This window comes from Theropithecus gelada, chromosome 15, assembly GCF_003255815.1.
Source record: "Theropithecus gelada isolate Dixy chromosome 15, Tgel_1.0, whole genome shotgun sequence".
NCBI classification, from domain to species: domain Eukaryota; kingdom Metazoa; phylum Chordata; class Mammalia; order Primates; family Cercopithecidae; genus Theropithecus; species Theropithecus gelada.
The window spans coordinates 20,008,987-20,036,354 of NC_037683.1; the positions used below are offsets into that span (position 1 = coordinate 20,008,987).

Here is a 27,368-nt window from a genome sequence, read left to right on the forward strand (position 1 = left end):
AAAATCCAATAGTTAATCAGTTGTAGGCCTACTCCTGTCATTTATATTGTTAGTTGTGCAGACTCAAGCAAGTTACTTAATTTCTGTGTGCTTTCAGGGGATTTTTCTCATAAAGGAAAGTCTAATATCTCCTTCATAGGTCTGAAGTGAGGATTAACAGAGAAGATTAACGTTAAGAGTGCTCATAAAATGTGGCTGGGTGCAGTGGCTCACACCTGTAATCCCAACACTTTGGGAGGCTGAGGCGGGCATATCATCTGAGGTCAGGAGCTCGAGACCAGCCCGGCCAACATGGTGAAATTCCATCTCTATTAAAAAGACAAAAATTAGCCGGCGTGGTGACACACACCTGTAATCCCAGCTATTCAAGAGGCTGAGGCAGGAGAATCACTTGAACCCGGGAGGTGGAGGTTGCAATGAGCTGAGATTGCTCCACTGCACTCCAACCTGGGCGACAGAGCAAGACTCAATTTCAAAAAAAAACAAAACAAAACAAGAAACCGCTTATAAAACGTAAGGCCATGTCATTCAAGAGCAAGTAGTCTCTTGTCAACTACCAATGTAAACTCTGAAAACCTCCATTTGTGATTGAAGAACTTACTATCTATAGAATATGGTTAGAGAAAATGAGGCTGAGTGGTCCTAAGGAAACCTTTATATTTTAAGTCACTAAAATCAAGACCATGATCTTTTAGAGCTATTACATTAATAAGAATGGAACTGTTAATGACCATTTACCTCAGATCCTGAGATGATTTCCTGAGCCGATGTCCCCAAGTTTAGCTCAGGACCCTGCGGAGTTTAAGCGCAATGTTTGTTACATGACTAAAATGATAGGGATGTGTGGCTGGTGATGAAAAGGATGATGGTAATTATGAAAATGATGTTAGCGTAACAAGGGAAGGATGGTCTCTGGAACCTCTTCATCCTTCAACTCAGATACCTCTACTCTCTCCAGATTCACTTCGAAGGTTACATTCCAAAGGTTCAACTTCACATTAATGGCTTGGACAGTTTCTTCAGACATATCAAGACTCTGAGTGCCATGCCAGAGGGTCCAGGCTTTTCTTCTGGCAGCTTCTTATCCTCCATCTTGTCCTGCTCCTTATCGGATCCTGATTCAGAGTCAGATTTCCCCTCAGACTCAGATTCTGTATCCATCACCTTCACCTAGATGACATCCTCTTCTTCATGTCTTCTTTCTCTTTCCAAGTCCTTTGCTTTATTTTGAAGGTTCTTCTGCATCTCTTTATAGGTATAAGCAATTTATTGAAATCTTTTTTAAAAGCCAAGCTTTAATACAGGAAAGGATCCATATCAATTGCAGCATCAGTGAGGCCTGAGGTCTGGCATCAGACAGCATTCAATTTCCTCTGTCTGCAAAGACTTCTTCCTATGGACATAGACTCTCAGTTGTGACTAAAGATTGAAACTTGAGTAGCTCACTAATTTCACTTTCCCTGATATCAATGAATCTTAAACCCACCTGTTTTGCAGACACTAAGTTTTTTTAACTTCTTCATTAGCTCTAGGGAAAATGCATCATCATTCACACATCCTCCCACAGTTTCCAGCAAGCTTAAGAGTGGCTGATTTTATATCACCCATCACCTCTTTTATCACTACCAAAGAATCAGCAATATTGTACTGTTGCCATGTTTCTTTCAGAGTAAGGCGAGGGTTTTTTAAAATACAGTCAGCAAAGTGGTCAAACATATGTTTGGTGTAATACCTCCCAACTGCTTCGATTATACCCTAACCCAAGGGCTGAAGAAAGCTAGGGCCTTCCTGAGGGAGAAACACAATCAACATCAGAATGAACAAAGAATAATGAATCTGGGTGATTGGGACCTCCGTCCACAATTAGCAACATTCTGATTTCCGGATTTTTTTTTCTGTTAAATGACTTCGGACTTGATGGATAAAAAAATAACAAAACCAATCCATAAAGTGGCAATGGTGATTCTGGGTGTGTTCACAAGAAAACAGGAAGGCGTTTATCTCTTTCTGAAAGACAAGTGGGGGATTAGAGTCTTTGTAAAGCAGCAGTGGTTTTATCATTTTGTCACCTGAGGCACTGCCACAAAAAAAAATGAGGGAAATCCTGTCCTTAGCTTCCTCTAAGCTTTCCAGAGTTTTGTCTTTTGCCCCAAAAGTAGGAAGGCATGCACAGAAAAGATGGGTCGTCTCCTTGGTGTTGAAGACCTGTTGAGGCACATAGCCTCTCTCCAGTTGCTTGGAATACTCGGTGCCCACTCAGCATTTAAGGGTCCTTCCTCCCCATCAACCTGGTACATTGCAAAACAGCAGCGATTTTTAAAGTTCTCAAACCACCCCTTGCTCCCATGATACTTATTTCGGTTGTCCTCCCCAGATGTTTCCTACTGGTTCCCTGTGGATATATTAGCCCTGGTTGCAGATGGCCTTCCCGGTCAGATGTCGCCCTCTATCATCTGGCCCTCCACCTAAAAGGTTAACTGGATCTCCACCTTCACGATGTTTACATTACCGGGAATATACAGCAGCTTGGAGCAGATGGGCGACCAACTCTCCACACTGGTTTTTCTTGGTTTTGGGGGGCGGGGGAGGGCGCCAAGGTGTTGGGGAAGCAGGGTCTTGCTGTCACCCAGGCTGGAGTGCAGTGGCATAATCAGAGCTCACTGCAGCCTCGACCTCCCAGGCTTAGGTGAGCCTCCCGCTTCAGCCTCCCGAGTAGCTGAGACTACAGGTGCGTGCTACCACACCGCACTCATTTTTTTCTTCTTCTTTTTTTTTTTTTCTTTTTGGTAAAGACTGGGTTCTCACTATGTTGCCCAGGCTGGTTTCGAACTCCTGGGCTCAAGCGATCCTCCCGCCGCGGCCTCCCAAAGCGCTGGGATTACAGGCACGGCCACCGCGCCCACAGCTGCTTCTCCTTGGTGGACTGATCAACACCAACAAGGCGGCGCACGTCCCTATTACTCACGCCTTTGTCCGGCTCCTGCAGAATACTCATCCAGTCTTCCTGGAGGCACGACGCTCCGCCTCCTCTTGACAGGTGTCTGGCCCAGGATCAAGATTCCCCTCCAGGCCTCCGCTCCGCCTGGGACGGCCTCACCTGCGGTCGTAGCCGCGGTGGCCTCCCTAACGGCTGCGGTCGCCGCCGCCTAGAGCCTGGTTTTGGAGCCGCGAGGCCGCCCACGAAGCTCTTTAACTTCCCGTAAGTCCCCATCCTCGCCGCTCCGCTGGCCGGGAATTTGGCAAGTCTTGCCCTACGCGATAAACACGTAAGCCAACTGGAAAACTGGCCTCTGCAATCTCCTGAGCAGCGCCCTAGATGACGCCAGACAGAGGGAGCCGCAGCCACTGGCTACAGTTGACACGGCCCTAACGGACACTTCTCGCGAGGCTTGGCAGCCCCATAGCAATCTCAGGGACAAGGAGGCTGTGATCAGCAGATCTCGCGACGTTCAGGGGAGCGCCCCGGGAACCGGGCCGCTGGGCCAGCCCCTGCGTGGGGAGGGGCAAGATGGCGGCGCAGGCCTTGGCGCTGCTGAGGGAGGTAGCGAGGCTGGAAGCGCCGCTGGAGGAGCTACGCGCTCTTCACTCAGTGCTGCAGGCAGTGCCGCTCAACGAGCTTCGCGAGCAAGCGGCGGAGCTGCGCCTCGGCCCGCTCTTCTCCCTGCTTAATGAGAACCATAGGTGAGAGGACCCCGGGGCCTTGAGCCGAGGAGAGGGGCACCCCTAAATATGGACACGAGAGTGGTTGAGGGCAAGAACAGCGCTTTTCCCAGTCACAGGGGAGGTGGAAAGTAGCCGAAATTTGCAAAGAGGGAAGGATCCCAGGTTCAGAGGGCAGGAGATGGGATTCAGGTTCAGCCTCTGAGAGTGCCCCAGGGTGTTTTCTCCCGTCGCCTGGCCTCGCTGCCTCTGAGCAGTGAGGCACTGCCTTCTCCTTCAGATAGAAATTAAAGGAGAAAAGCAAAGCTGTCCACTTACAAGGAGCATTCCACATCTCTTTGTACAGGTTCTTGATTTGTTACCTCTTCTAAAAGGATCCTGTCCTGGCAATGTGGCAAGAACCATCACCATTTTAAATTCACATGCCTTTTCATCCAGTCATTCTTGTTACACAAAAATTTAATGCAAGTATGCGCGCACAAAATGTGCAGTTATTTTGTTCTTTCGAACCCGAGGCTGGAATCGCCCCAAAAACAGCGGCAAGGGAGTTCCCACAAGGGAGTGCTTCAAACCTTCCCGAGATGTGGCTGGTTGGGATGCCAGAGAAAGAAGCACTGAATGCCAAGGCGATCCGTCCAAAAGGGTTTAGGGGGAACCTACGGAGGGCTGCAGAAATTATCAAGACGGACACCGGGAGAAAAGAGGTGTTCCTGGGTTTGGAGTTTAGATGAGAGTTTAAAGGAATTTGGCTCGGGATTGAGGCCAGTTTCTTCCAGTGTTTTGGGCAACAGCCTAGGTACCTTTATCAGGCCTGGGAATGTTCAAGGCCCCGGGTTTATGGTCAAGCCTGCTAGGGAAACCTGCTGCTGGCTAGGTCAGAGAGCAATCAAGGCACTCTGATTTTCCATCAGCACACAGAAAGAAAGGGGGCGACTGGAGGACCCTACAGTATTATGTGCAAGAATATCTGTAACATATCGTGTGTGACACCAAAAGACTAGAAACAATCTAAATATCCGTTAACAGGGGATTCCAAATTATGCACTACTGCTCTGTAACACTATGCAGTTATTTAAGACGTTGAAGTAGATGTATATATGTATGTGGACATGGAACGATTTCTGTGTTGTTGAATGAAAAAGAAAATTGCAGGGTTTATGAATCTATAATTTTAACCTGTAATTTTTAAAAAGGATTACAATCCTCCCAACCCCCACAGGCTTGTATAACTTGTATAACATTGCAAATATCTGCAAAGGCACACCAGAAAGTATTATTAGGGAAGTGGGTCTGAAAAAAGTAGGACAACTTTTACTTTTTATTTTTTTCACATCCGTAGTGTTTGATTTAAAACACTTTGTAGGCTGGGCGCGGTGGCTCACGCCTGTAATCCCAACACTTTGGGAGGCTGAGGCGGACGGATCACCAGGTCAAGAGATTCGAGACCATCCTGGCCAACATGGTGAAACCCCCGTCTCTACTAAAAATACAAAAATAGGCTGGGCGCTGTGACTCATGCCTGTAATCCCAGCACGTTGGGAGGCCGAGGTGGGTGGATCACAAGGTCAGGAGTTCGAGACCAATCTGGCCAACATAGTGAAACCCCATCTCTACTAAAAATACAGAAATTAGCCAGGCATGGCTAATCCCAGCTAGTCAGGAGGCTGAGGCAGGAGAATCACTTGAACCCGGGAGGCAGAGGTTGCAGTGAGCCGAGATCACGCCACTGCATCCAGCCTGGTGACAGAATGGGACTCTGTCTCAAAAAAATAATAAAAATAAAAATAAAAACACTTTGTAGACCAGGAGCAGTGGCTCACTTGTGTAATCCTAACACTTTGGGAGGCTGAGGCGGGTGGATCACTTGAGCCCAGGAGTTCAAGACCAGCCTGAGCAACATGGTGAAACCCATCTCTACAAAACAAAACAGAGTTAACTGGGTGTGCGTGCCTGCAGTCCCAGCTACTTGAGGGCTGAGGCAGGAGCATCCCTTGAAGCCCAGGAGGCGGAGGTTGCAGTGAGCCAAGATTGTGCTATTGCACTCCAGCCTGGGTGACAGAGTGAAGCCCTGTCTTTTTTTTTTTTTTTTTTGAGACAAAGTCTGAAGCACGTGCCACCACCACCACACCCAGCTAATTTTTGTGTTTTTAGTAGAGATGCAGTTTCACCATGTTGACCAGGCTGGTGTCGAACTCCTGACCTCAAGTGATCCACCTGCCTCGGCCTCCCAAAGTGCTGGGATTACAGGCGTGAGCCACGGCACCCAGCCAAGACTCTGTCTTTAAAAATATATATATAAGATAAGATTTTAAAAAATTTTATAATTCTTTCTTACCTGGATCTGGGGGAAAAAAAGGAAAAAAAAAACCCACTTTGTATTTGATGCTTTGATCATTTAAAAGAGTTTTGAAATGTTTGTGATCCAAAGACTTTAAAGTGACCTTACTACTTGAAAAGATTGTGAACCACTGAATCAACACTGGATGATTTCAGAGCACTTTCTTCACTCTGACCTTCTAAGATTCCTTCCTTTTCTGTAAGTGTTCTCCGTTCATGAAGTCTATCAGTTAACATTATTTGGGCCGGCCTATGAAATATCTCTTATTTGTCTCCTCTTTAAGTCAAGCCTTCATTTTTTCCCTCTTGGTAGGTCTGTAGTGTTAGTCTGACCTCTCATTACCTCTGAAATTCCTGTTCTAGCAAGTCCTTCCCACCCTGTAACCCCAGTGAGCATACATCTCAAGTCAGTTGGTGCTAATCCTTTCCATGGTTTCCTGAAGGGGTGGCCTGCCCCTCCACACCTGTGGGTGGGCGTTTCTCATTAGGTGAAACGAGAAACTTGAGAAAAGAAATGAGACACAGAGACAAAGTATAGAGAAAGAAAAAGTGGGCCCAGGGGACCGGCGTTCAGCATACAGAGGACCCACACCTGCACGGGTCTCTGAGTTCCTCAGTATTTATTGATCATTATCTTTACCATCTTAGAAAAAGGTAAGTGGCAGCATAATAGGATCATCATAGGGAGAAGGTCTGCAGTAAGACATGAATAAAGATCTCTGTGACATAAGTTTAAGGAAAAGTGCTGTGCCTTTATATGCATATGTAAACATCTCCATAAACCTTTTTAGTGCATAAAGAGCAGCATTGCGCTAGCAAGTCCCACCTTTCTGTTTGGAGATATTAAAAATAACAGTGCTGTGAACATTCATGTACAAGTCTTTACATAAAAATATTCTTTCTTTTCGCTGAGTAAATAGCTAGGAGTGGAATGGCTAGATGGTATGGTAGGTGTATATTTAACTTTTTAAGCAACTGGCAAACTGTTTTCCAAAGTGGTTATACTATTTTACATTTCTACAAGCAGTGTATGAGAGAGATCATAGACCTAAATATAAAACCTAAAACTATAAAACTTCTAGAAGAAAACATAGGAAAAAAAAAATGTATGACTTTGAGTTAAACAGACTTCTTTAATATGACACCAAACGCATGATCTATACAAGAACAAATTGAGCTGGGTGTGGTGGCTCATGCCTGTGGTCCCAGCTATTCAGGAAGCTGAGGTGAGACTACAGTGACCTGTGATTGCTCCACTACAGTCCAGCCTGGGTGACAGAGAGAGCCTGTCTAAAAAAAAGAACAAAGTGATACAAAGTGATACAAAGTAGAATTAATCAAAATAAAACATTCTTCTTCAGGCTGGGTGGTGGCTCACACCTGTAATCCCAGCACTTTGGGAGGCTGAGGTGGGCAGATCACGAGGTCAGGAGTTCGAGACCAGCCTGACCAACATGGTGAAACCCTGTCTGTACTAAAAATACAAAATTGGTCGGATGTGGTGGCTCATGCCTGTAATCCCAGCACTTTGGAAGGCCAAGGCGGGCAGATCACGAGGTCAGGAGATAGAGACCATCCTGGCTAACACAGTGAAACATAGTCTCTACTAAAAATACAAAAAATTAGCTGGGCATAGTGGCAGGCACCTGTAGTCCCAGCTATTCGGGAGGCTGAGGCAGGAGAATCACTTGAACCTGGCAGGCGGAGGTTGCAGTGAGCTGAGGTCACACCACTGCACTCCAGCCTGGGCAACAGAATGAGACTCAGTCACAAAAAAAAAAAAAAAAAAAAAAATAGATTCTTTGAAGTTTACATACAGTTAAGAAAATGAAAAGTGGCCAGGCACGGTGGCTCACGCCTGTAATCCCAGCACTTCGGGAGGCCGAGGCGGGTGGATCACGAGGTCAGGAGATCGAGACCACAGTGAAACCCCGTCTCTACTAAAAATACAAAAAATTAGCCGGGCACGGTGGCGGGCGCCTGTAGTCCCAGCTACTCGGGAGGCTGAGGCAGGAGAATGGCGTGAACCTGGGAGGCGGAGTTTGCAGTGAGCCGAGATCGCGCCACTGCACTCCAGCCTGGGCGACAGAGCTAGACTCCGTCCCCTCGCCAAAAAAAAAAAAAGAAAAGTCACAAATGCACAAATGGAGAAAAATCTTTGTGAAGAATATATCTGATAAAGGATTGTATTCAGAATATGTAAGGAGGTTTCAAAACTAAATAGCAAGAAATAACCCAATTAAAACATGGGCAAAAGATTTGAACAAGAAGTATAGATGGGGCCAGGCGCAGTGGCTCACACCTGTAATCCCAGCACTTTGGGAGGCCAAGGCAGGTGGATCACCTGAGGTCAGGAGTTCGAGACCAGCCTGGCCAACCTGGCGAAACCCTGTCTCTACTAAAAATACAAAAATTAGCTGGGCTTGATGGCAGACACCTGTAATCCCAGCTACTGGGGAGGCTAAGGCAGGAGAATCACTTGAACGCAGGAGGTGGAGATTGCAGTGAGCCGAGATCATGCCATTGCACTCCAGCCTGGGTGACAGAGCGAGACGCCGTCTCAAAAAAAAAAAAAAAAGTGCAGACGGTAAATATGTACGCAAAAAGATATTCAACATTAGGGAGATACAAATTAAAATTACAGTGAGATTCTACTGCACACTATTAGATTGGCTAAAATTTTAAAAGGCACAGAAGCAACGCAACACATGTGTGCAACCAAAGTGTTGGTTTGCACACCATGACTTTGAGTTAAACAGACTTCTTTAATATGACACCAAACGCATGATCTATACAAGAACAAATTGAGCTGGGTGTGGTGATGAAGGGATGAATGGATAAACAAAATGGGGTATATAAATATGATGGGATACTGTACATATTGCCTTAAAAAGAAAGGAAGTTCTGACAGATGAACTTTGAAGATGTTGTACTAAATGAAATAAACCAGACACAAAAGGACAAATGTTGTATGTTTTTACTTACATATCTAGAGTAGTCAAATCTAGAGAGACAGAAAGTGGAATGGTGGTTGCCGGGAGCTTGGAGAGGGGGAGAATAGGGAGTGTTCAATGGATGCAGAGTTTCTGGTTGGGAAGATTAAAACATTCTGGAGATGGACGATGGTGATGGCTAGACAACAAAGTAAATGTACTTACTCCTACAGAACTGTGCATTTAAGAATGGTTAAAATGGTAAATTTTACCTGTAATCACTTTTTTTTTATAAAGGAAAAGCCATGCTTATAAATATCCCCATTCCTCCTCTTCCCCTTTCCTCCAGCCTCTGGCAACCAGTGGAATCCCTGAATCTACTTTTTTTTTTTTTTGAGACAGAATTTTGTTCTTGTCACCTAGGCTGGAGTGCGATGGCACTATCTCGACTCACTGCCACTGCTGCCTCCTGGGTTCAAGCGATTCTCCTGCCTCAGCCTCCTAAAGTAGGTGGGATTACAGGCACCCACTACCATGCCCAGCTAATTTTTTTTGTATTTTTAGTTGAGATGGGGTTTCACCATGTTGGCCAGGCTGGTCTTGAACTCCTGACCTCAGGTGACCCACCTGCTGTGGCCTCCCAAAGTACTGGGATTACAGGCATGAGCCACCGCGCCTAGCAGAATCTACTTTCTATATGGATTTTGTCTATTCTGGACATTTCATATAAATAGAATCATTCTCAAAAGGAAAGCTTTTGTGTCTGGCTTATTTCACTTAGCATAATATTTTAAAGGTTTATTCATGTTGTAATATGTGTCATTACTTCATTGCTTTTTATGGCTGAATAATATTCCATTATATGCACATAACACATATTTATCCATTCATCACTTGGTGGACATTTGGATTGTTTCCACTGCTGTGAACATTTGTATGCAAGTTTTGTGAAAATAGCATGTTTTCTATTATCTTGGGTGTAAAAACATTATTAATACTATTTTAGATTCAATTATGCAAAGTGGAATCCCTGAATTAAAAGAGTATATTCATTTTTAAGGCTTTTCATTTGTATCATGTAGTTACCTACCCGAAAAGTTGTACCAGTTGAATTGTATACTACTACTAACAATATATTAGCCCATTTATTTGTAGTGTCTATTAAGAGACAAGAAAACTGTTCTGAAAACATCTTCTGTATCTACCACTGGTAGTCATCAGGTTCTCTTACATAGTTCTTCCTCCTTCTCTCTACCCTTACTGCTGCTCCCCTAGTTTACTCCTTCATCACCTCTTACCATTTACTGCCTTGTAATTGAAAATTTTTCCCCTAACACTGGTGCAGAGTGATTTCTATAAATCAGATCTTGTCATTTTACTTCTTTGTTTAAAACCACTTATGGCTTGCCAGTGATTTTCTGGAAAAAGTCTAAATTCCAAGCATGACATAAAATACCTGTTAGAATCTGGCTTCTGTGCATCTTTTCAGTTTCAGTGCTTGTCCTTCACCTCGCCCTTTTACCTTCTCACCACCTCTCTCCTATTCTGACCCCAGTCATACTAAGCTACTTGTTCCTTCAAAGTGTAACACTATCCTCTCTGCCTTTTTATGTGCTGCTACTCCCTCTACCTAGAACACCTTTCTTCTGGATAACTCCTACTTCTTAAAATTTAGTTTAGATGTTACCCTTCTGGGAAGCCTTCTTTGTACCCTCTGTTCTTTTTTAAGCTCCTATAGTTTCTAGTCTTAGCCTATAGCATTTATCTGGATTACAGTTGCCTTTTTTTCTATATCTTTCATTGGATTGAGCTCCTTAAGACTAGAGAATATATCAGGCCAGGTACAGTGTCTCATGCCTGTAATCCCAGCACTTTGGGAGGCTGAGGTGGGCAAATCACAAGGTCAGGAGATCGAGACCATCATGGCTAACACAGTGAAACTCCGTCTCTACTAAAAATACGAAAAGTTAGCTGGGTGTGGTGGCATGCACTTGTAGTCCCAGCTACTGGGGAGGCTGAGGCAGGAGAATCGTTTGAACCCGGGAGGTGGAGATTGCAGTGAGTGGATTGCGCCACTGCACTCCAGCCTGGGCAATAGAGCGAGACTCTGTCTTAAAAAAAAAAAAAAAAAAAAAAGGCCAGGGGCAGTGGCTCAAGCCTGTAATCCGAGCATTTTGGGAGGCCGAGGCGGGCGGATCACCTGAGGTCAGGAGTTCGAGACCAGCCTGGCCAACATGCTGAAACTCCATCTCTAAACATACAAAAATTAGCCAGGCGTGGTAGCGGGCCCCTGTAATCCCAGCTACTCGGGAGGCTGAGGCAGGAGAATCGCTTGAACCTGGGAGGCAGAGGTTGCAGTGAGCCAAGATCGGGCCATTGCACTCCAGCCTGGGCAACAGAGCAAGACTCCATCTCAAAAAAAAAGACTAGAGTATATATCTTATTCTTCTTTGTAGCCCCAGCACAGGCAATACGCATAATAGGTTCTTGCAAATGTTTAATAGGTGAGTGAAATCTGCTGTTTCAAAAAGAAGTCTATGTGGAGGAGATGCTGACCCAAGCTTCAGCTATTATTAGGTTGTTACTTCCTACCTGGGCAGGATATGAACTAATAAGATTTATGATGTCTCCTCAGGGAAAAGACTGCTTTGTGTGTATCCATTCTGGAGAGACTGCTGCAAGCTATGGAACCAGTTCACATGGCCCGGAACCTCAGGGTTGACCTGCAGAGGGGACTAATTCACCCTGATGATTCTGTAAAAATCCTCACCCTTTCCCAGGTATGAAATTTTACTAGGAACCGACATTGACCACCTGCTCTGGACCAGGTTCTGTACTGGGACAGAAAGATGAAGAAAGCATAGTATCTCTCTCTCCTTCCCTCTTCCCTTCTCTCCCTCTGCCCTGCTCCCTCTCTCCTCCTGGAAAATGTGTGGTCTATTCCAATGTGCATAGCTAACTATAACCTGGCAGATACAAGCAAATGAAAGAAGTTCCATTAAGTACCATCTAAATCATTCATTAATCAGATACTGACTGAGTTCCTTTTATATGCCAGGCATGGTGCCATTTGCTGTTAGAGTTACCAAGATTAACAAAACCAGTTACTTTCCTTCAAGGAGCTCCTAGTGTAAAGAAAAAGATTCCTATGTGTTCAAATAGCTCTCTGCCATTTTAGATTCTGTTACACTGGATGAATCAAATGCTATTGTAAAGGCCACTAAACCAACAATTAATACAGTAACTCTTATCATCCTGGTAACCAAAGCATCCTACTATTTGAGTGAAGAGCTGCTGCTAAGGATTATCTTGTTGAAATGTTAGGAGCTAAACAGTTACCCAATAGATACTGAACTACTGTTTTTCCTTTTCTGTGTTTATTCAGCAAAAAAAAAAACCCTGTAATCCCAGCACTTTGGGAGGCCAAGGCGGGCAGATCACCTGAGGTCAGGAATTCAAGACCAGCCTGGCCAACATGGTGAAACCCTGTCTCTACACAAATACAGAAATTAGCCAGGCATGATGACAGGTGCCTATAATCCCAGCTACTCGGGAAGCTGAGGTGGGAGAATCATTTGAACCCAGGAGGCAGAGGTTGTAGTGAGCCGAAATCGTGCCACTGCTCTCCAGCCTGGGCCACAAAGCGAGACTCCATCTCAAAAAAAAAAAAAAAAAGAAAAAGAAAAAGTTTGGGGAAGGGGAGAAGATACCAGTTTATTCACTGGCCATTTATATGCCGGACACTGTAGCAGGTGCTTTGCCTATTCGGTCTCATTTAATCTTCATAACTATCCTGGAATTAAATATTGTGTTCCCATTTTACGGATAAGAAACGGGGCTAAAATTTGTGCAAGGTCAGTGTAGCTAAAAATAGAGCTGGGTTTGTATTGTTTTCACTCACTGAGCTATCTTACCACTTTACCCGCTTTCTTTTCTTTCCTTTAACAGATGTGACTATGCCATATGTGTGTTTGACTGAATGAATTTAGGTCATTTTGATTTTTTAATGACTTGATATATAGCTGTGATCACTAACTCCTAAAATAACTGTGCAGTAAGGAAATTGGACCATTGTGTGTTTACTGTATGTTGCCCTACTTTAGAAGAGTGTTTCTGATTGTTTTTCTTTCAGATTGGAAGAATTGTTGAAAATTCTGATGCTGTTACTGAGATTCTAAATAATGCTGAATTACTAAAACAAATTGTTTATTGCATCGGTGGAGAGAATCTATCTGTAGCAAAAGCGGTGAGTCTATTAGAATCATTGACTTAAATGTGCAGAGACATTGGTGTCCCAAAAGATAAAGAAAGGCCTTCTGAATTGAGAGGTGAAGGTTTAGAATGGATGATTTGTGTAATGGAATTTACAACCTCATATGAATTGTATAAAATAAATGGTTGTCAAGTAAATACTAGTAAATCCCTTTTATTTTCTAGGATATAAATATCTACAGTATCCATCATAATTCTATGGGGGACACCTTGTGTCTTTTCCAATTATAAATAATAGCTGAAACATAGTGAATGCTCATTGGGCAAGGTGCATTCCGTGCGCTATTTTCACATCAGTCTTATGAAGTAGATAATAATATTCTGTATTTTGGGGACATAAGAGATATTTTCTTTCTTTATAAGGCCATCAAATCCCTGTCAAGAATATCACTAACCCAAGCTGGACTGGAGGCTTTATTTGAAAGCAATCTGCTGGATGATTTGAAAAGTGTAATGAAAACAAATGACATTGTTCGATACAGGGTGTATGAGGTAAGATAAAAAGCATACTTTCTCATGCTTACAAAGCAGAATGCAGTTTGGCTTATGCTGGAAAGCAAGATGGCTCACTGAGTATATAATCTGTGTTTGGCTTTGCAGTAGGTGCTGGGAATATAAGGATGCATTCCCAGCCTAGTATATGAGACAGGCATATACAGCCCAGCTCTATGGGAGGCAAGGGCAGGAGGACCCCTTGAGGCCAGGAGTTTCAGACCAGCCTGGGCAACATAGCGAGACCCCATCTCTACAAAGATTTTAAAAATTAGTTGTGCATGGTGGTATGTGCATGTCGTCCCAGCTACTCAGGAGGTTGAAGTGGGAGGATCAACTGAGCCCAGAAAGTTGAAGCAGCAGTGAGCCGTGGTTGCACCACTGCACTCCAGCCTGGGCAACAGAGCAAGACCCTTTCTAAATATATATATATTTATAGTGCAGTATAATTACTATGATACAGAAGATAACGAAACCAGACTTGAAAAAATTTGTAGTAGTAATAAGAAGAAATGGCCCTTATTTGTACCAGTTTTGTACTAAGCCCTATGCTAAAATACTGACATATATTATCTTTAATTCTTGCAGTAAACTTTGTATATTGTTATCATTAACCTCATATTGATGGAGCAATTGATCCAAGGCCACACACTATTAATAGGGTGCATATTTGAAATGGAATCCTCTGCAGTCTTAATTCCCTCTTCAGAACACTTTCTTTGCATGTCATACCATATTATGCTGCTTTTCCTTCCGCCTCTCAGTTTCTTCTCAGCCTCCTGGCTCATTATCCTCCATTGAATCTTTAATTGTTGGAGTTCGTGAAAACAGAGTTCCAAGCCCTGCTTTCACTGTACTCTATACTCATTCCTAGGCAGTTTTACTCATCATATGATTTCACTTCCCATCTGTGATGATGACTCTCAGATGTAAACTTACAACTGAGACCTTTCTTCTGAGCTCAAACCTTCATGCTTAACTGCTTACTCATTCTTGGCCCCTTGGGTATATTCTAGGTCCCTCACACTCATGCTGAAATCAAATTCCTGATCTTCCTTATCCACCCTAACCCCCTAATAAAAAACAAGAGCAACGAATTGGCCCTGTCTCACAGTTTGCTTAGTTGGGTATTAGACCTTGGCTCATTCTGAGCCTGTTTTTCCCTGCCACATATCCATTTGGTCATCACATTGTGTCGATTTTATTTAAACCCATGCATTTTTCTTCATTAGTACAGCTTCTACCACCCTAGACTAACTTACTGGTGTCACTCACCTGGGCTACTATATTTGCATCCAAACTGGTCTCCACTCATCCGTTTTTATCATCCCTAGTCTATCTTCACATGCAATCAGAATGGTCTTTTAAAAGTCCAAATCTAGATTGCGCCACTGCACTCCAGCCTGGACGATAGAGCGAGACTCTGTCTCAAAAGAAAAAAAAAAGTCCAAATCTGACTGTGTCATTTCTCTGCTTAAAACCCTTCAGTATCTTCCTATACCTCTCAGTAAGACCTCAGCAAATACTTGCTGAACGAGTAAGTGAATGATTGACTGACTGAGTGACTGACTGACTGACAGAATGCCTGAATGAGTGAATGGTTTTATAATCCGTTTGTTGTGGCTGATTGAGGCTTTTGTACCTTGACTGATGATTGCTTGGGCAAGAAAGTATATAAATGTTCCAGATATAATGGAACATTTCTGTGCCAAGGTGGCTAGGCATGGTGGCTCATGCCTATAATCTCAGCACTTCAGGAGGCCACGGTGGGCAGATCACTTGAGGCCAGGAGTTCAAGACCAGCCTGGCCAACATGGCAAAACCCCATCGCTACTAAAAATACAAAAAAATTAGCCAGGTGTGGTGGTATGTGCCTGTAATCCCAGCTACTCGGGAGGCTGAAGCACGAGAATCGCTTGAACCCGGGAGGCAGAGGTTGCAGTGAGCTGAGATCATGCCACTGTACTCCAGCCTAGGTGACAGAGCAAGACTCTGTTTCAAAAATAATAATAATCTGTGCCAAAGTAATTTCTTATGTGTTCACTGAAGTTTTTCTACTTAAATAATAGATTTTTTAAAACTCATTTATAGAAAGTACCTAGTCCTATGTTTAACTTAAAATGAGATCTATCAGGCGTAGGGCTGTTTTGACCTTTTTCTTTTTCTGTTTTTTTTTTTTTTATTTCAGCTAATTGTAGAGATTTCTTCTGTGTCACCAGAATCTTTAAACTACTGTACCACAAGTGGATTGGTAACCCAGCTCCTGAGAGAGCTGACTGGTGAGGATGTGTTGGTCAGGTGTGTTGACTGAGAGTTCTTAAAGTGAAATGTCCTCTTTTGAAGGGCTGGGAAACAACCCTGGGACGTCTGTGATTTTCTCTATTAGAGACTTTGCCCAGGTTACAATCTCATGACTGATGTGTGTCCTGAAGGAGGGACCTTTAGAAAATTGCTCAAGTTACATCATGACAACATACTGGAACTTGGCAAAGCCCCACATGACAATTCAGCTACTTTCAAGTGACTGTGTTCCCTGTCCCTAGTCCTGTGTGCTCTTAAACAGTTGCAATCACATGGTAACTGCCATTTTGAATTACTAATAGTTTGTCATATGCATTTATTTTGGCATTGTTAAATAGCAACAGTATAGCATGATAGAAAAAATACGGGCTAGGCCGGGTGTGGTGGCTTATGCCTATAATCCCAGCACGTTGGGAGGCCGAGGCAGGCGAATCACGAGATCAGGAGTTCAAGACCAGCCTGGCCAACATTGTGAAACCCTGTCCCTACTAAAAACACAAAAATTAACCGGGCATGGTGGCATGCACCTGTAGTCCCAGCTACTCGGGAGGCTGAGGCAGGAGAATTGCTTGAACCTGGGAGGTAGAGGTTGTACCACTATACTCTAGCCTGGGCAACAGAGCAAGACTCTGTCTCAAAAGAAAAATGAATATGGGCTTTTCAAAATGAGGAAGACTTGGCTTGCATACCTCTCTACTATTTATTAGCTGTTTGGCCTTGGACAGGTTATTATAAGCTTTCTACATCTCAGTTTCCTCATCTCTCAGAACAGTAACTGAAAAAGATATTGTGCCGGGCACAGTGGCTTACGCCTGTAATCCCAGCACTTTGGGAAGCGGAGGCGGGTGGATTACCTGAGGTCAGGAGTTCAGGACCAGCCTGGCCAATATGGTGAAACCCCGTCTCTACTAAAAAAAATACAAAAAATTAGCCGGGCGTGGTGGCAGGGGCCCGTAATCCCAGCTACCGGGAAGGCTGAGACAAGAGAATTGCTTAAACCCGGGAGGTGGAGGTTGCAGTGAGCCAAGATCGCGCCATTGCACTCCAGCCTGGGCAACAAGAGCAAAACTCCGTCTCAAAAAAATAAATAAATAAAAAGATATTGTAAGAATTAAGCAGGCCGGGCGCGGTGGCTCAAGCCTGTAATCCCAGCACTTTGGGAGGCCGAGACGGGCGGATCACGAGGTCAGGAGATCGAGACCATCCTGGCTAACACAGTGAAACCCCATCTCTACAAAAAAATACAAAAAACTAGCCGGGCGAAGTGGCGGGCGCCTGTGGTCCCAGCTACTCGGGAGGCTGAGGCAGGAGAATGGCGTAAACCTGGGAGGCGGAGCTTGCAGTGAGCTGAGATCCGGCCACCGCACTCCAGCCTGGGCGACAGAGCCAGACTCAGTCTCAAAAAAAAAAAAAAAAAAAAAAAGAATTAAGCTAATTGACCTTAGAAAGCAGTACAATGGCTGACATAGGTTCTCAAAGAATTGTTAATTCCAGTCTCTTCCACCCTTTATTCCCCCATTCCCTAAATCCCCTTTAATATCTGCCAAATGTTCCTTTGTTGATATTCCACAGCTTATTAATACCTCCTCACTGTTGAACAGTTGATTTGCTTCAAGTATTTTGCTGTTATGATAGCATTATAGTTATCTTTGTGTATATAGGTTTTGATTTTTCTTATCTTAAATGATTTTCTGATTGTCCTGTGTTCTTTAAACATGGCTGAATTTATTAAACCCATATAGTAAATCAGTCACTAGTTACATTGCTTCAGTGCATTTGAGTGTCTCAACCTAATGAGACAATTAATTTTGTTAATTATTTTTTAGCATTGTATCAAATTTTGTGACATAGGAAAAAACCCTATCAATGGTCAGTCAAAACACTTTAGGATCAATTACCAACTGTAAAAATAAATTTTTTAGTTATTTTCTTTGATCAGGGTTGGATATGAGATGATACCAAAGAATTATTGTTAATTTCTTAATATGTGGCAGTAGCATTATAATTGTGTGAGGAAACACACGTGTTTTGCAGAGATGCATACTAAAGTACACAGGGGTAAATGGCAGGGTGACTAGGATTTGCTTTAAAATAGTTCAGCAAAAAGTAGGGAAAAGAGATGAAATAAGTAAAGCAAAATCCTCATAACCATAAAATCAGGTTATGGGTATATGGGGGCTTATTGTATTCTCATTACTTTTGTGTATGTTTGATATTTCAAAATAAAACAAAATTTAAAAAAATATTTTAGGAAGCAGCTAGGTTATAGTGGAAACAATAGTGGACTTCAAATCAGAAGGTCTAGATTTAAATCTAAACTCTGTCTGTAATAACAATGTGATTACAGATAAGTCACTGCAACTTTCTAGGCCTTAGGGCCTCATGTGAAAGGAGCCAAGATTATTGACCTTTCAAATATGATGGGAAGAATTAAATAAGATAACCTATATGAGAGCAATCTATAAACTATGCAAATCCTGTGCAAAAATCTTGTTTTTGTCCTTCTGACATTTTAGAGCCACCTGTATAGAAATGGTGACATCACTGGCATATACTCATCATGGACGACAGTATCTTGCTCAAGAAGGAGTAATTGACCAAATTTCTAATATAATCGTTGGGGCAGATTCAGACCCTTTCTCTAGCTTCTATTTGCCAGGTAAGAAACACTGATGCCTATGGAAATGATGGTGCATGTTTTATTTCTGAGTTATCTCTGACGGCAGGGGGTTGGGGTTGGGAGTGGACAGGGATTGTTTTCCTTAGAGCTGATTTCGTTTAGAAGATATCTAGAGCTACCAAATTCAAATTCAACAGCACATTAAAAAGGTCATCCACCCTGATCAAGTGGGATTTATCCTAGGGATGCAGGGAGGGTTCAGCATACACAAATCAATAAATAAGATATACTACATTGACAGAATAAAGATGGAAACCAAGTAATGCGGGGAAAAGCGTTTGACAAATTTTAGCTTTCTTTTATAATAAAAACTCTTAACAAATTAAGTATAGAAGAAATCTATCTCAACACAATAAAGGCCAAGTATGACAAACCCACAGCTAACATACTCAGTGAAAAGTTGAAAGCATTCCTCTAAGATCAGGAACAAGGCCAGGCGTGGTGGCTCACGCCTGTAATCCCAGCACTCTGGGAGGCCAAGGCAGGCAGATCACAAGGTCAGGAGATCGAGACCATCCTGGCTAACACAGTGAAACCCCGTCTCTACTAAAAATACAAAAAAATTAGCTGGGCATGGTGGCACACGCCTGTAGTGCCAGCTACTCAGGAGGCTGAGGCAGGAGAATCCCTTGAACATTGGAGGTAGAGATTGCAGTGAGCCAAGATCACTCTACTGCATTCCAGCCTGGGCGACAGAGTGAGACTCCATCTCAAAAAAAAAAAAAAGGAACAAGACAAGGATGTCCACAATTACCACTTCTATTCAATAAATTACAAGAAGTTATAGCCAGAGCAATTAGGCAAGATAAAAAAAACAAAAGGCATCCAAATCAGAAAGAAAGAAGTGAAAATGTCCCTATTTGTAAATGATGTAGTGTTATATTAATATATAGAATAAAGATTCCACCAAAAAACTGTTAGAATGAATAAATAAATTCAGTAAAACTGCAGGATACAAAATCAGTGCATAAAAATCAGTAGCATTTCTATACACTAACAGTGAACTCTGAAAAAGTAATAAAAGATACATTCCCATTTACAATAGCATTCAAAAAAATTAAATATTTATGAATAAATTTAAGGAGGTGAAAGATCTATACAGTGAGAACTATAAAAACTGATGAAGGAAATTGAAGAAGACACAAATAAATGGAAAGGTATCCTATGTTCATGGATTGGAAGAATTAATATTATTAAAATGTTGGTGCTGCCAAAGCACCATATAGATTCAGTGCATTCCCCACCAAAATTCTTAAATTTAATGACATTTTTCACGAAAGCAGAAAAAAAATTAAAAATACGCGTATTTCAGAATACATTGTTCACAATAAAGATATATGATTTTTTAATTTGTCAGTTAAAAGTTAATTTTATTAAAAAGATACCTGTAGCCTCTTACTGAGGTGGAATCTGTTGCTGTGGGAGCTATGTACTGTTGACTTTGATTTTCAGGAAACATCAGTGCTATTTAGAACATTAGGAAATTTTTCTTTTGAATATCAACAAAAAAATAAAAATACTAGTAATGACATTTACAGTATGTTTCACAGATTAATCAAGTCTCTGAGTGGGAATCTTTATTGTAGGATCTACTCTTGCCATTCTATTCTGGGTCTTGGTTAATTAGTCTTTCTTGAACACTTCCAGAAATTGGAGATGTATGCCTTCCTTAGGTAGCCTAGCTACCTAGCTACCTATTTCATTTATTAATGAACATATCCACTTAAAAATTTCTTCCTGGTAATGAGTCTAAACTTGGCTTCCTATAATTTGTATCCACTGGTCCTTTTTCTTTGTTCTCCCTCTTGCATATGCCAGTACTTCAATAGCTGGTCCCAGCTCCATTGACACCCTCTCTCAGGATCACACATCACAGGTCCTTCAGAATCTCCTAATGGTCTCTCTGATCTCCAAGCAACACACTACTGTAACCTTTCTACGCTTTCTGGCCTGCAGTTCATTTCTATTCCTGTGAAGTTATAGGGCCCACAATTCATGCTGTCTTGTTCCCCTATTAAAATATATTCTTGTAAATCTCTTTAGGATTCGTGAAGTTTTTTGGAAACCTGGCTGTCATGGATAGTCCTCAACAGATCTGTGAGCGTTATCCTATCTTTGTGGAAAAAGTCTTTGAAATGACAGAAAGTCAGGACCCCACTATGACTGGTGTAGCTGTAGACACAGTTGGAATCTTGGGATCCAATGTTGAAGGAAAACAGGTTTTACAGAAAACAGGTTGGTATGACTTGGCCCTGTTCAGGGATATCTTAATTTTTGACAGGGGTTCAATGTGTAAGTTCATTTGCTGGTGGGTTAACTACATTGTAGAAACTATTTTATGGGTGGCAGTCTTGTTAACCATAACCTTGGACTCATATCTGAAAGTCTAATAATTACTATGGAAAACCTTTTTTTTTTTTTGACTTTTCACTGTTTAGGTTTCTACCAATCTATTTCAACCAAACATTGTTTCCTGTTTCCCCTCTGTGTCTTCTTTGACTAGATTTCATGGTACAGATGATGGGCTAGAATCAAAAAGGCCTGAATTCATGTCCTTGGGTTTTCTATTTCTTTCTTTCTTTTCTTTCTTTCAGATTGGGAGTGTCTCTCTGTTATACAGGCTGGCCTCAAACTCCCAGGCTCAAGCAATCCTCCTGCCTCATCCTCTTGATTGGCTGGGTCTGCAGGTCCACACCATTGTGTCCAGCCCTGACTTCGCTTTTTGAACTTCATTTACTCACTTTGCTTTTCTAGGCCTCATTTTCTTCATTTATAAAAATGGCATAACAACTACTTCTCAGGGTTGTTGGGAGTATTTACAAAATTTTGGGTTTTTTTGTAATGTCAAGAAAGGAAAATAAAAGTTTGTTATATGATTTCATGTTAAGAGATACTTTTGGCGTGTTACGAGATACAGTAGCTCATGCCTGTAATCCAGCACTTTGGGAGGCCAAGGTGGGTGGATTGCCTGAGGTCAGGAGTTCAAGACCAGGCTGGGCAACATGGCAAAATCCTGTCTCTACTCAAGAATACAAAAATTAGTCAGGCATGGTACTGTGCAACTGTAGTCCCAGCTACTTGAGAGGCTGAGGCAGGAGAATCGCTTGAACCTGGCAGGTGGAGGTTGCAGTGAGCTGAGATCGTGCCACTACACTCCAGCCTGGGTGACAGAGTGAGATTCTATCTCAAAAAAAAAAAAAAAAAAAAAAAGAGGCCAGGCAAGGTGGCTCATGCCTGTAATCCCAGCATTTTGGGAGGCCAGAGCAGGTGGATCACTTAAGGTCAGGAGTTCAAGACCAGCCTGGCCAACATGGTGAAACCCCATCTCTACTAAAAATACAAAAATCAGCTGAGCATGGTGGCGCATGCCTGCAGTCCCAGCTACTCGGGAGGCTGAGGCAGGAGAATGGCTTGAACCCAGAAGGCAAAGGTTGCAGTGAGCCAAGATCATACCACTGCACTCCAGCCTGGGTGACAGTGCGAGACTCTGTAAAAAGAAAAAAAAAAAAAAGAAAGATACTTTTATGGAACATCCATGAGAATCAACAGCACAACAAATTATACACACAAAATAATATGCAGCCCAATTACTAAAATTCTTGAGACACATATGTTGAAAATTATCTCACCTGTAATCCCAGCACTTTAGGAGGCCAAGAGGGGAGGATTGCTTGAGCCCAGGAATTCAAGACTAGCCTTGGCAACAACAACAAAAAAATTGGCCAGGTGTGGTGGCACATGCCTATAGTCCCAGCCACTCGGGAAACTGAGGTGGAAGAATCATTTGAGCCCAGGAGATGAAGGCTGCAGTGAGCCTTGATCACTCCATTGCACTGCAGCCTAGGTGACAGAGTAAGACTCCATCTCAAAAAAAATTAAAAAAGAGGCCAGGCGAGGTGGCTCATGCCTGTAATCCCAACACTTTGGGAGGCCAAGGCAGGTGGATCGCCTGAGGTCAAGAGTTCGAGACCAGCCTGGCCAACAGTCTCTACTAAAAATACAAAAATTAGCTGGGTGTGGTGGCAGGCACCTGTAATCCCAGCTACTCAGGAGGTTGAGGCAGGAGAATCGCTTGAACCTGGGCAGTGAGCCGAGATCGCGCCATTGCACTCCAGCCTGGGCGACACAGCGAGACTCCACCTCAAAAAACTAAAAATTAGAGAATAGAAAAAGAAAATACACTGTTGTGTATCACGGCTGATATTTTTGTTGTATGTAGTTTTCTAAGTGCTTTTACCTATGACAATCTTTTTACAATCCTGTAAAGAACATACTATTGTCATTTTCATTTTCCAGATAAGGTAGATGAAACTTAGAGGAGTTAAGAAAATTTCTAAGGTCATACAAATTAGGGCAGCTGCTACTCAAATCCAGGTCCTTTGATTCCAGTTTTATAACTCTGCCTTATATATGCTGTGTTGTGTGTAATTGTGTGTTCTAGGCCTGTCACTGGTTCTCTGACTACATGCTTATTTTTGTATTGGTTTAGGTTGGTAGAGGTCATAGTGTATGAGAGCATACTTTAAAAAAAAATCTCATTTTTCACTTCAGATCCATTAGGATGGCTATTACTTTAAAAAAAAAAAAAAACCATAAAATAGTAAGTGTTAGGATGTGGAGAAATTGTAACCTTTGTGCATTTTACATTTCCTTCATCCAACAGCTCCACTTTCAGGTATATACCAAAAAAAATTGAAAGCAGAGACTCAAACAAATGTTTGTACACTCATGTTCGTAGCAGCATTTGATTCACAACAACCAAAAAAAGGTGCAAGCAACCCAATGAACATTGATAGATGAATCAATAAACAAAATGTTGTATATACATACAATGGAATATTACTCAGCCTTTAAAAAGAATGAGATTCTGGCACATGCTACAGCATGGAGGAATCTGCACCATTGATAACATTATGCTAAGTGAAGTAAGCCAGACACATAAGGACAGATATTGTACAATTCCATTTAGATGAGATACCTAAGAGTCCAGTTCACAGGAGGTAGAATAGTGGTTGGCAGGGGATGAGGGTAGAGAAGAAAGGAAATTATTGTTTAATGGATACAGAGTTTCAGTTTGGGTTGACGAAAAAGTTCTAGGATGGTTATGATGGTTGCACAACAATGTGAATGTACTTAATAGCACTGAACTATACACTAAAAATGATTAAAATGGTAAATTTTATGTTGTGTATATTTTACCATAATAAAGAAGAATCTCACTGTTACCCTTCAAAGGAACTCGCTTTGAACGCTTGCTTATGAGAATAGGACATCAATCAAAGAATGCCCCAGTGGAGCTAAAAATTAGATGTTTGGATGCAATTTCATCTCTTCTGTACTTACCAGTAAGTAGATTGGGAAATTAATGAAGGACAGTGGGATATGTTTGGGAAAATAAATCTGTATGAATCAACATGATAAATGTGATGAAGTAAATGCCATTTTTCTCTTAATACAAGGAGATAACCCTCGTATGACTAGTGACATTTTTAATTTAAAATGGAATCATAGAGTGTTAGAACTGAAGAGACTCTAGAGATTGCTTTATCAACCACATTCAGAGAAAACTGGGAAAGGTCTGGGCTGGATTTGAGAAAGAGTCCTCCAAACTTAGCCAGTATCACACAACAAATTAATGACAGAGTGCCATTAGTACTCAGGTGTCTGACTTCCAAATAAGTGCTTTTCTCCAGATCAGTTAACTTTGTGATGAGATTTTCCTTTTCTTTCCTGTAGCCTGAGCAGCAGACTGATGACCTTCTGAGGATGACAGAATCCTGGTTTTCTGCTTTATCTCGGGATCCACTGGAGCTCTTCCGTGGCATTAGTAGTCAACCCTTCCCTGAACTACACTGTGCTGCCTTAAAAGTGTTTACGGTAGGTATTCACTTCCATAGGTCCTTCTGGGAGCCTGCCAGTTCAACACTTGAGTACTTACAGTGAGCCAGAGCCTGTGCCATCTCTGGGGATGCACAAGTGCATGGTATAGTTTCTACCTTCTGCTACCTTAGAGACTAAGGAGGGAGATAGATGTGTAAACATATTGTTTCAGTAAAAGATACTAGGTGCTGTTTAAGGTTTGAACAGGATGCTATGGGATAACGCAGTTAATTCCAGACTTTTTATCTGCCATCCTCTATTGACCTAACCCTGGTCTTCCTAATCCTTATTTCCCCCGTAGAAAATAAGACTTCTGGCACCTAATGCTCCAGTGGTACCAAACTGTTTGTGTCTCTGAACCTTTGCTGGGGTCTCTGTATCTAACACTCTTCCTTAACTTTGCTTCTTAACCTCTTGCTCATTCGTCAAGGACTAACTCCGGTATGTCTTCAGCACACTTTGCCCAGATTGATAAGGTTGAGTTAAACAATGTTGGCTCTCATATGTTGCATTTATTTATTCAGCAAACATTTGTTGAGTTTCCGTTTTTGCTCAGTGAAGGGCATACAACAGTGAAGAAAATATATAAAGACCTTCCTTTCATGTAGTTTCCTGCCTATTGAAGGAGCGAGGCAGTAAATATAATTGTACAGGTACTTACATTACTACAGCTGTGGTAAGGATTATACCTTTGTGTTCTATTTGTTATATTATTTTGCAAATGTTTATTTATTGACCTGTCTCACCTATTAAGTAGAGTTGGTTGACAGCAGGAAGCATATCTGATTTATCTTTGTAGCCACAGCATAGAAAGGTAGTAATCACTTTAGTAATCTTATCAATAATGGGATCTCAGACAGCATACATGGCCTAGACTGGGAGGGAATAAGGAGAATGGCAGGGACAAAAGAGGGAAGGCTTCCTGAGGATGCGATACAGGATCTGGGTCTTGAAGGATACAGGTATTCCTATAATCTTCAGAAACATTTCTTTTTTTTTCCTGAGATAGAGTCTCTCGCTATGTCTCCCAGGCTGGAGTATAGTGGCACGATCTTGGCTCACTGCAAGCTCCACCTCCCGGGTTCACGCCATTCTTCTGCCTCAGCCTCCCGAGCAGCTGGGACTACAGGCACCCGCCACTACGCCCGGCTAATTTCTTTTTGTATTTTTAGTAGAGACGGGGTTTCACTGTGTTAGCCAGGATGGTCTTGATCTCCTGACCTCATGATCCGCCCGCCTCAGCCTCCCAAAGTGCTGGGATTACAGGTGTGAGCCACCGCAGCTGACCAGAAACATTTTTTTAAGACTGCTTCACCCTTGTAAATAGTTCTTGTATGAGATGGCCATTTTGGCTCCTGCTTAGTATTTTCATTATTGGTTTATTTTGGTTTTGCTCTTCTGCCTTATCCTGTGCTTATTCCATTGTAGAAATAATTTTCTATTTTCTGGTTGGGATAACTATTTTTATTTCTGCCTACCTTCATGCTTGGTTGTGAGGCAGGCCAAAGTTTCTCAAACATTCGTCTTAGGAATCCTATTAAAATGTAGGTTCTAATTCAGGAGTTGTGGGGCAGAGCCCGGAATCCTGAATGTCTAACAAGCTCGCAGGTGATGGTGATGCTACTTGTCTGTGGAATGCATTTTGAGAGGAAAAAACTAGACCATAAACTTGATTGTTACTTCTTTTTCATTAAAATGTAATAGGTTTTGAAAAACTTAATCTTAAAATTTGAAAAAGACTTAGAAGTAGAATTTTTAAAAAGGTTTACCTATGTCATTTCCTATTCTTTGTAAACACTGTTAATGTTTATTTTTTATTACTATATACCATAATTTACTTAACCATTCTCCCATTATTAGATATTTATATTATAACTTTCACACTATTATGAACATTTTTGTATACAAAGATTTTTTGTATTTAAGATTATTAAGTTAGATTCTCAGGAAGGAATTTACTTAGACAAAAGGTAACGTTTTTAAAGTTCATGTTGCCAGATTTCTTTGTAAATATTGTGTCATCCCACTAACAAACTTAACTTTGACTCAGGGGAATTGTATTCTTTCTGCCTTCCATTTCAGGCCATTGCAAACCAACCCTGGGCTCAGAAACTTATGTTTAACAGTCCAGGTTTTGTAGAATATGTGGTGGACCGGTCTGTGGAGCATGACAAAGCTTCAAAGGATGCCAAATATGAACTAGTGAAAGCACTTGCCAATTCCAAGACAATTGCAGAAATCTTTGGGAACCCAAATTATTTGAGGCTCAGAACTTACCTGAGTGAAGGTCCATACTATGTGAAACCTGTTTCCACGACAGCAGTAGAAGGAGCCGAATGATTTCTTCTGGAGTCTCATGTAGAGGACCACGCTTTGACCAAAACTTCTCCTAAGGCATTTGACTCCATCTATATTTCACAAAAGAGACTTCCTTCCCCCAAGAATTATCATGGATTGTCCGATGTTACTTTGTCACCAACATTGTTATGTGTCTACACTGAAATGCAAAGTGGAACTAGGAGTTTGGAATGCATTAAGAGCAGGCAAGCTTGGTTATAATCCAGTGTTTTTCAGATTCCTTTCACTGCCTTAATCTTTGCAACAAGATGGAAGTTTTTTTCTTCCCTCGAAATTTTCATGGACATACAATCTTCTTTTTTTTTTTTTTTTTTTTTTTTTTGAGATGGAGTCTCACTGTGTCGCCCAGGCTGGAGTGCAGTGGCGCAATCTCGGCTCACTGCAAGCTCCGCCTCCCAGGTTCACGCCATTCTCCTGCCTCAGCCTCCCGTATAGCTAGGACTACAGGCGCCTGC

At 42.2% G+C, this 27,368-nt stretch overlaps 1 protein-coding gene across 2 annotated transcripts; it reads left to right on the forward strand.

The window, feature by feature from the left end:
* Positions 1–1,084: 1,084 nt before the first annotated feature.
* PSMD5 (proteasome 26S subunit, non-ATPase 5) lies at positions 1,085–27,218 on the forward strand. Of its 2 annotated transcripts, XM_025359929.1 has the most exons (10): positions 1,085–3,681; positions 11,566–11,710; positions 13,063–13,176; positions 13,566–13,694; positions 15,883–15,992; positions 18,512–18,654; positions 20,719–20,910; positions 23,911–24,020; positions 24,412–24,552; positions 26,638–27,218. In XM_025359929.1, exons 1-10 carry the CDS (start codon positions 3,509–3,511, stop codon positions 26,893–26,895), a joined length of 1,515 nt encoding a protein of 504 aa, XP_025215714.1. In that variant the 5' UTR covers positions 1,085–3,508; the 3' UTR covers positions 26,896–27,218. The 2 variants fall into 2 exon arrangements, with proteins under 2 accessions (XP_025215714.1, XP_025215715.1); XM_025359930.1 differs by lacking the exon at positions 13,566–13,694 and having other exon boundaries at positions 26,638–27,115.
* Positions 27,219–27,368: the final 150 nt, after the last annotated feature.

Coding starts and splice junctions, on each gene's coding strand:
- PSMD5 (XM_025359929.1), top strand. CDS start 3,509: ATGGCGGCGCAGGCCTTGGCGCTGCTGAGGGAGGTAGCGAGGCTGGAA. Junction 3,682..11,565: donor CTGCTTAATGAGAACCATAG/GTGAGAGGACCC, acceptor ATGTCTCCTCAG/GGAAAAGACTGCTTTGTGTG. Junction 20,911..23,910: donor ACAGGTTTTACAGAAAACAG/GTTGGTATGACT, acceptor TACCCTTCAAAG/GAACTCGCTTTGAACGCTTG.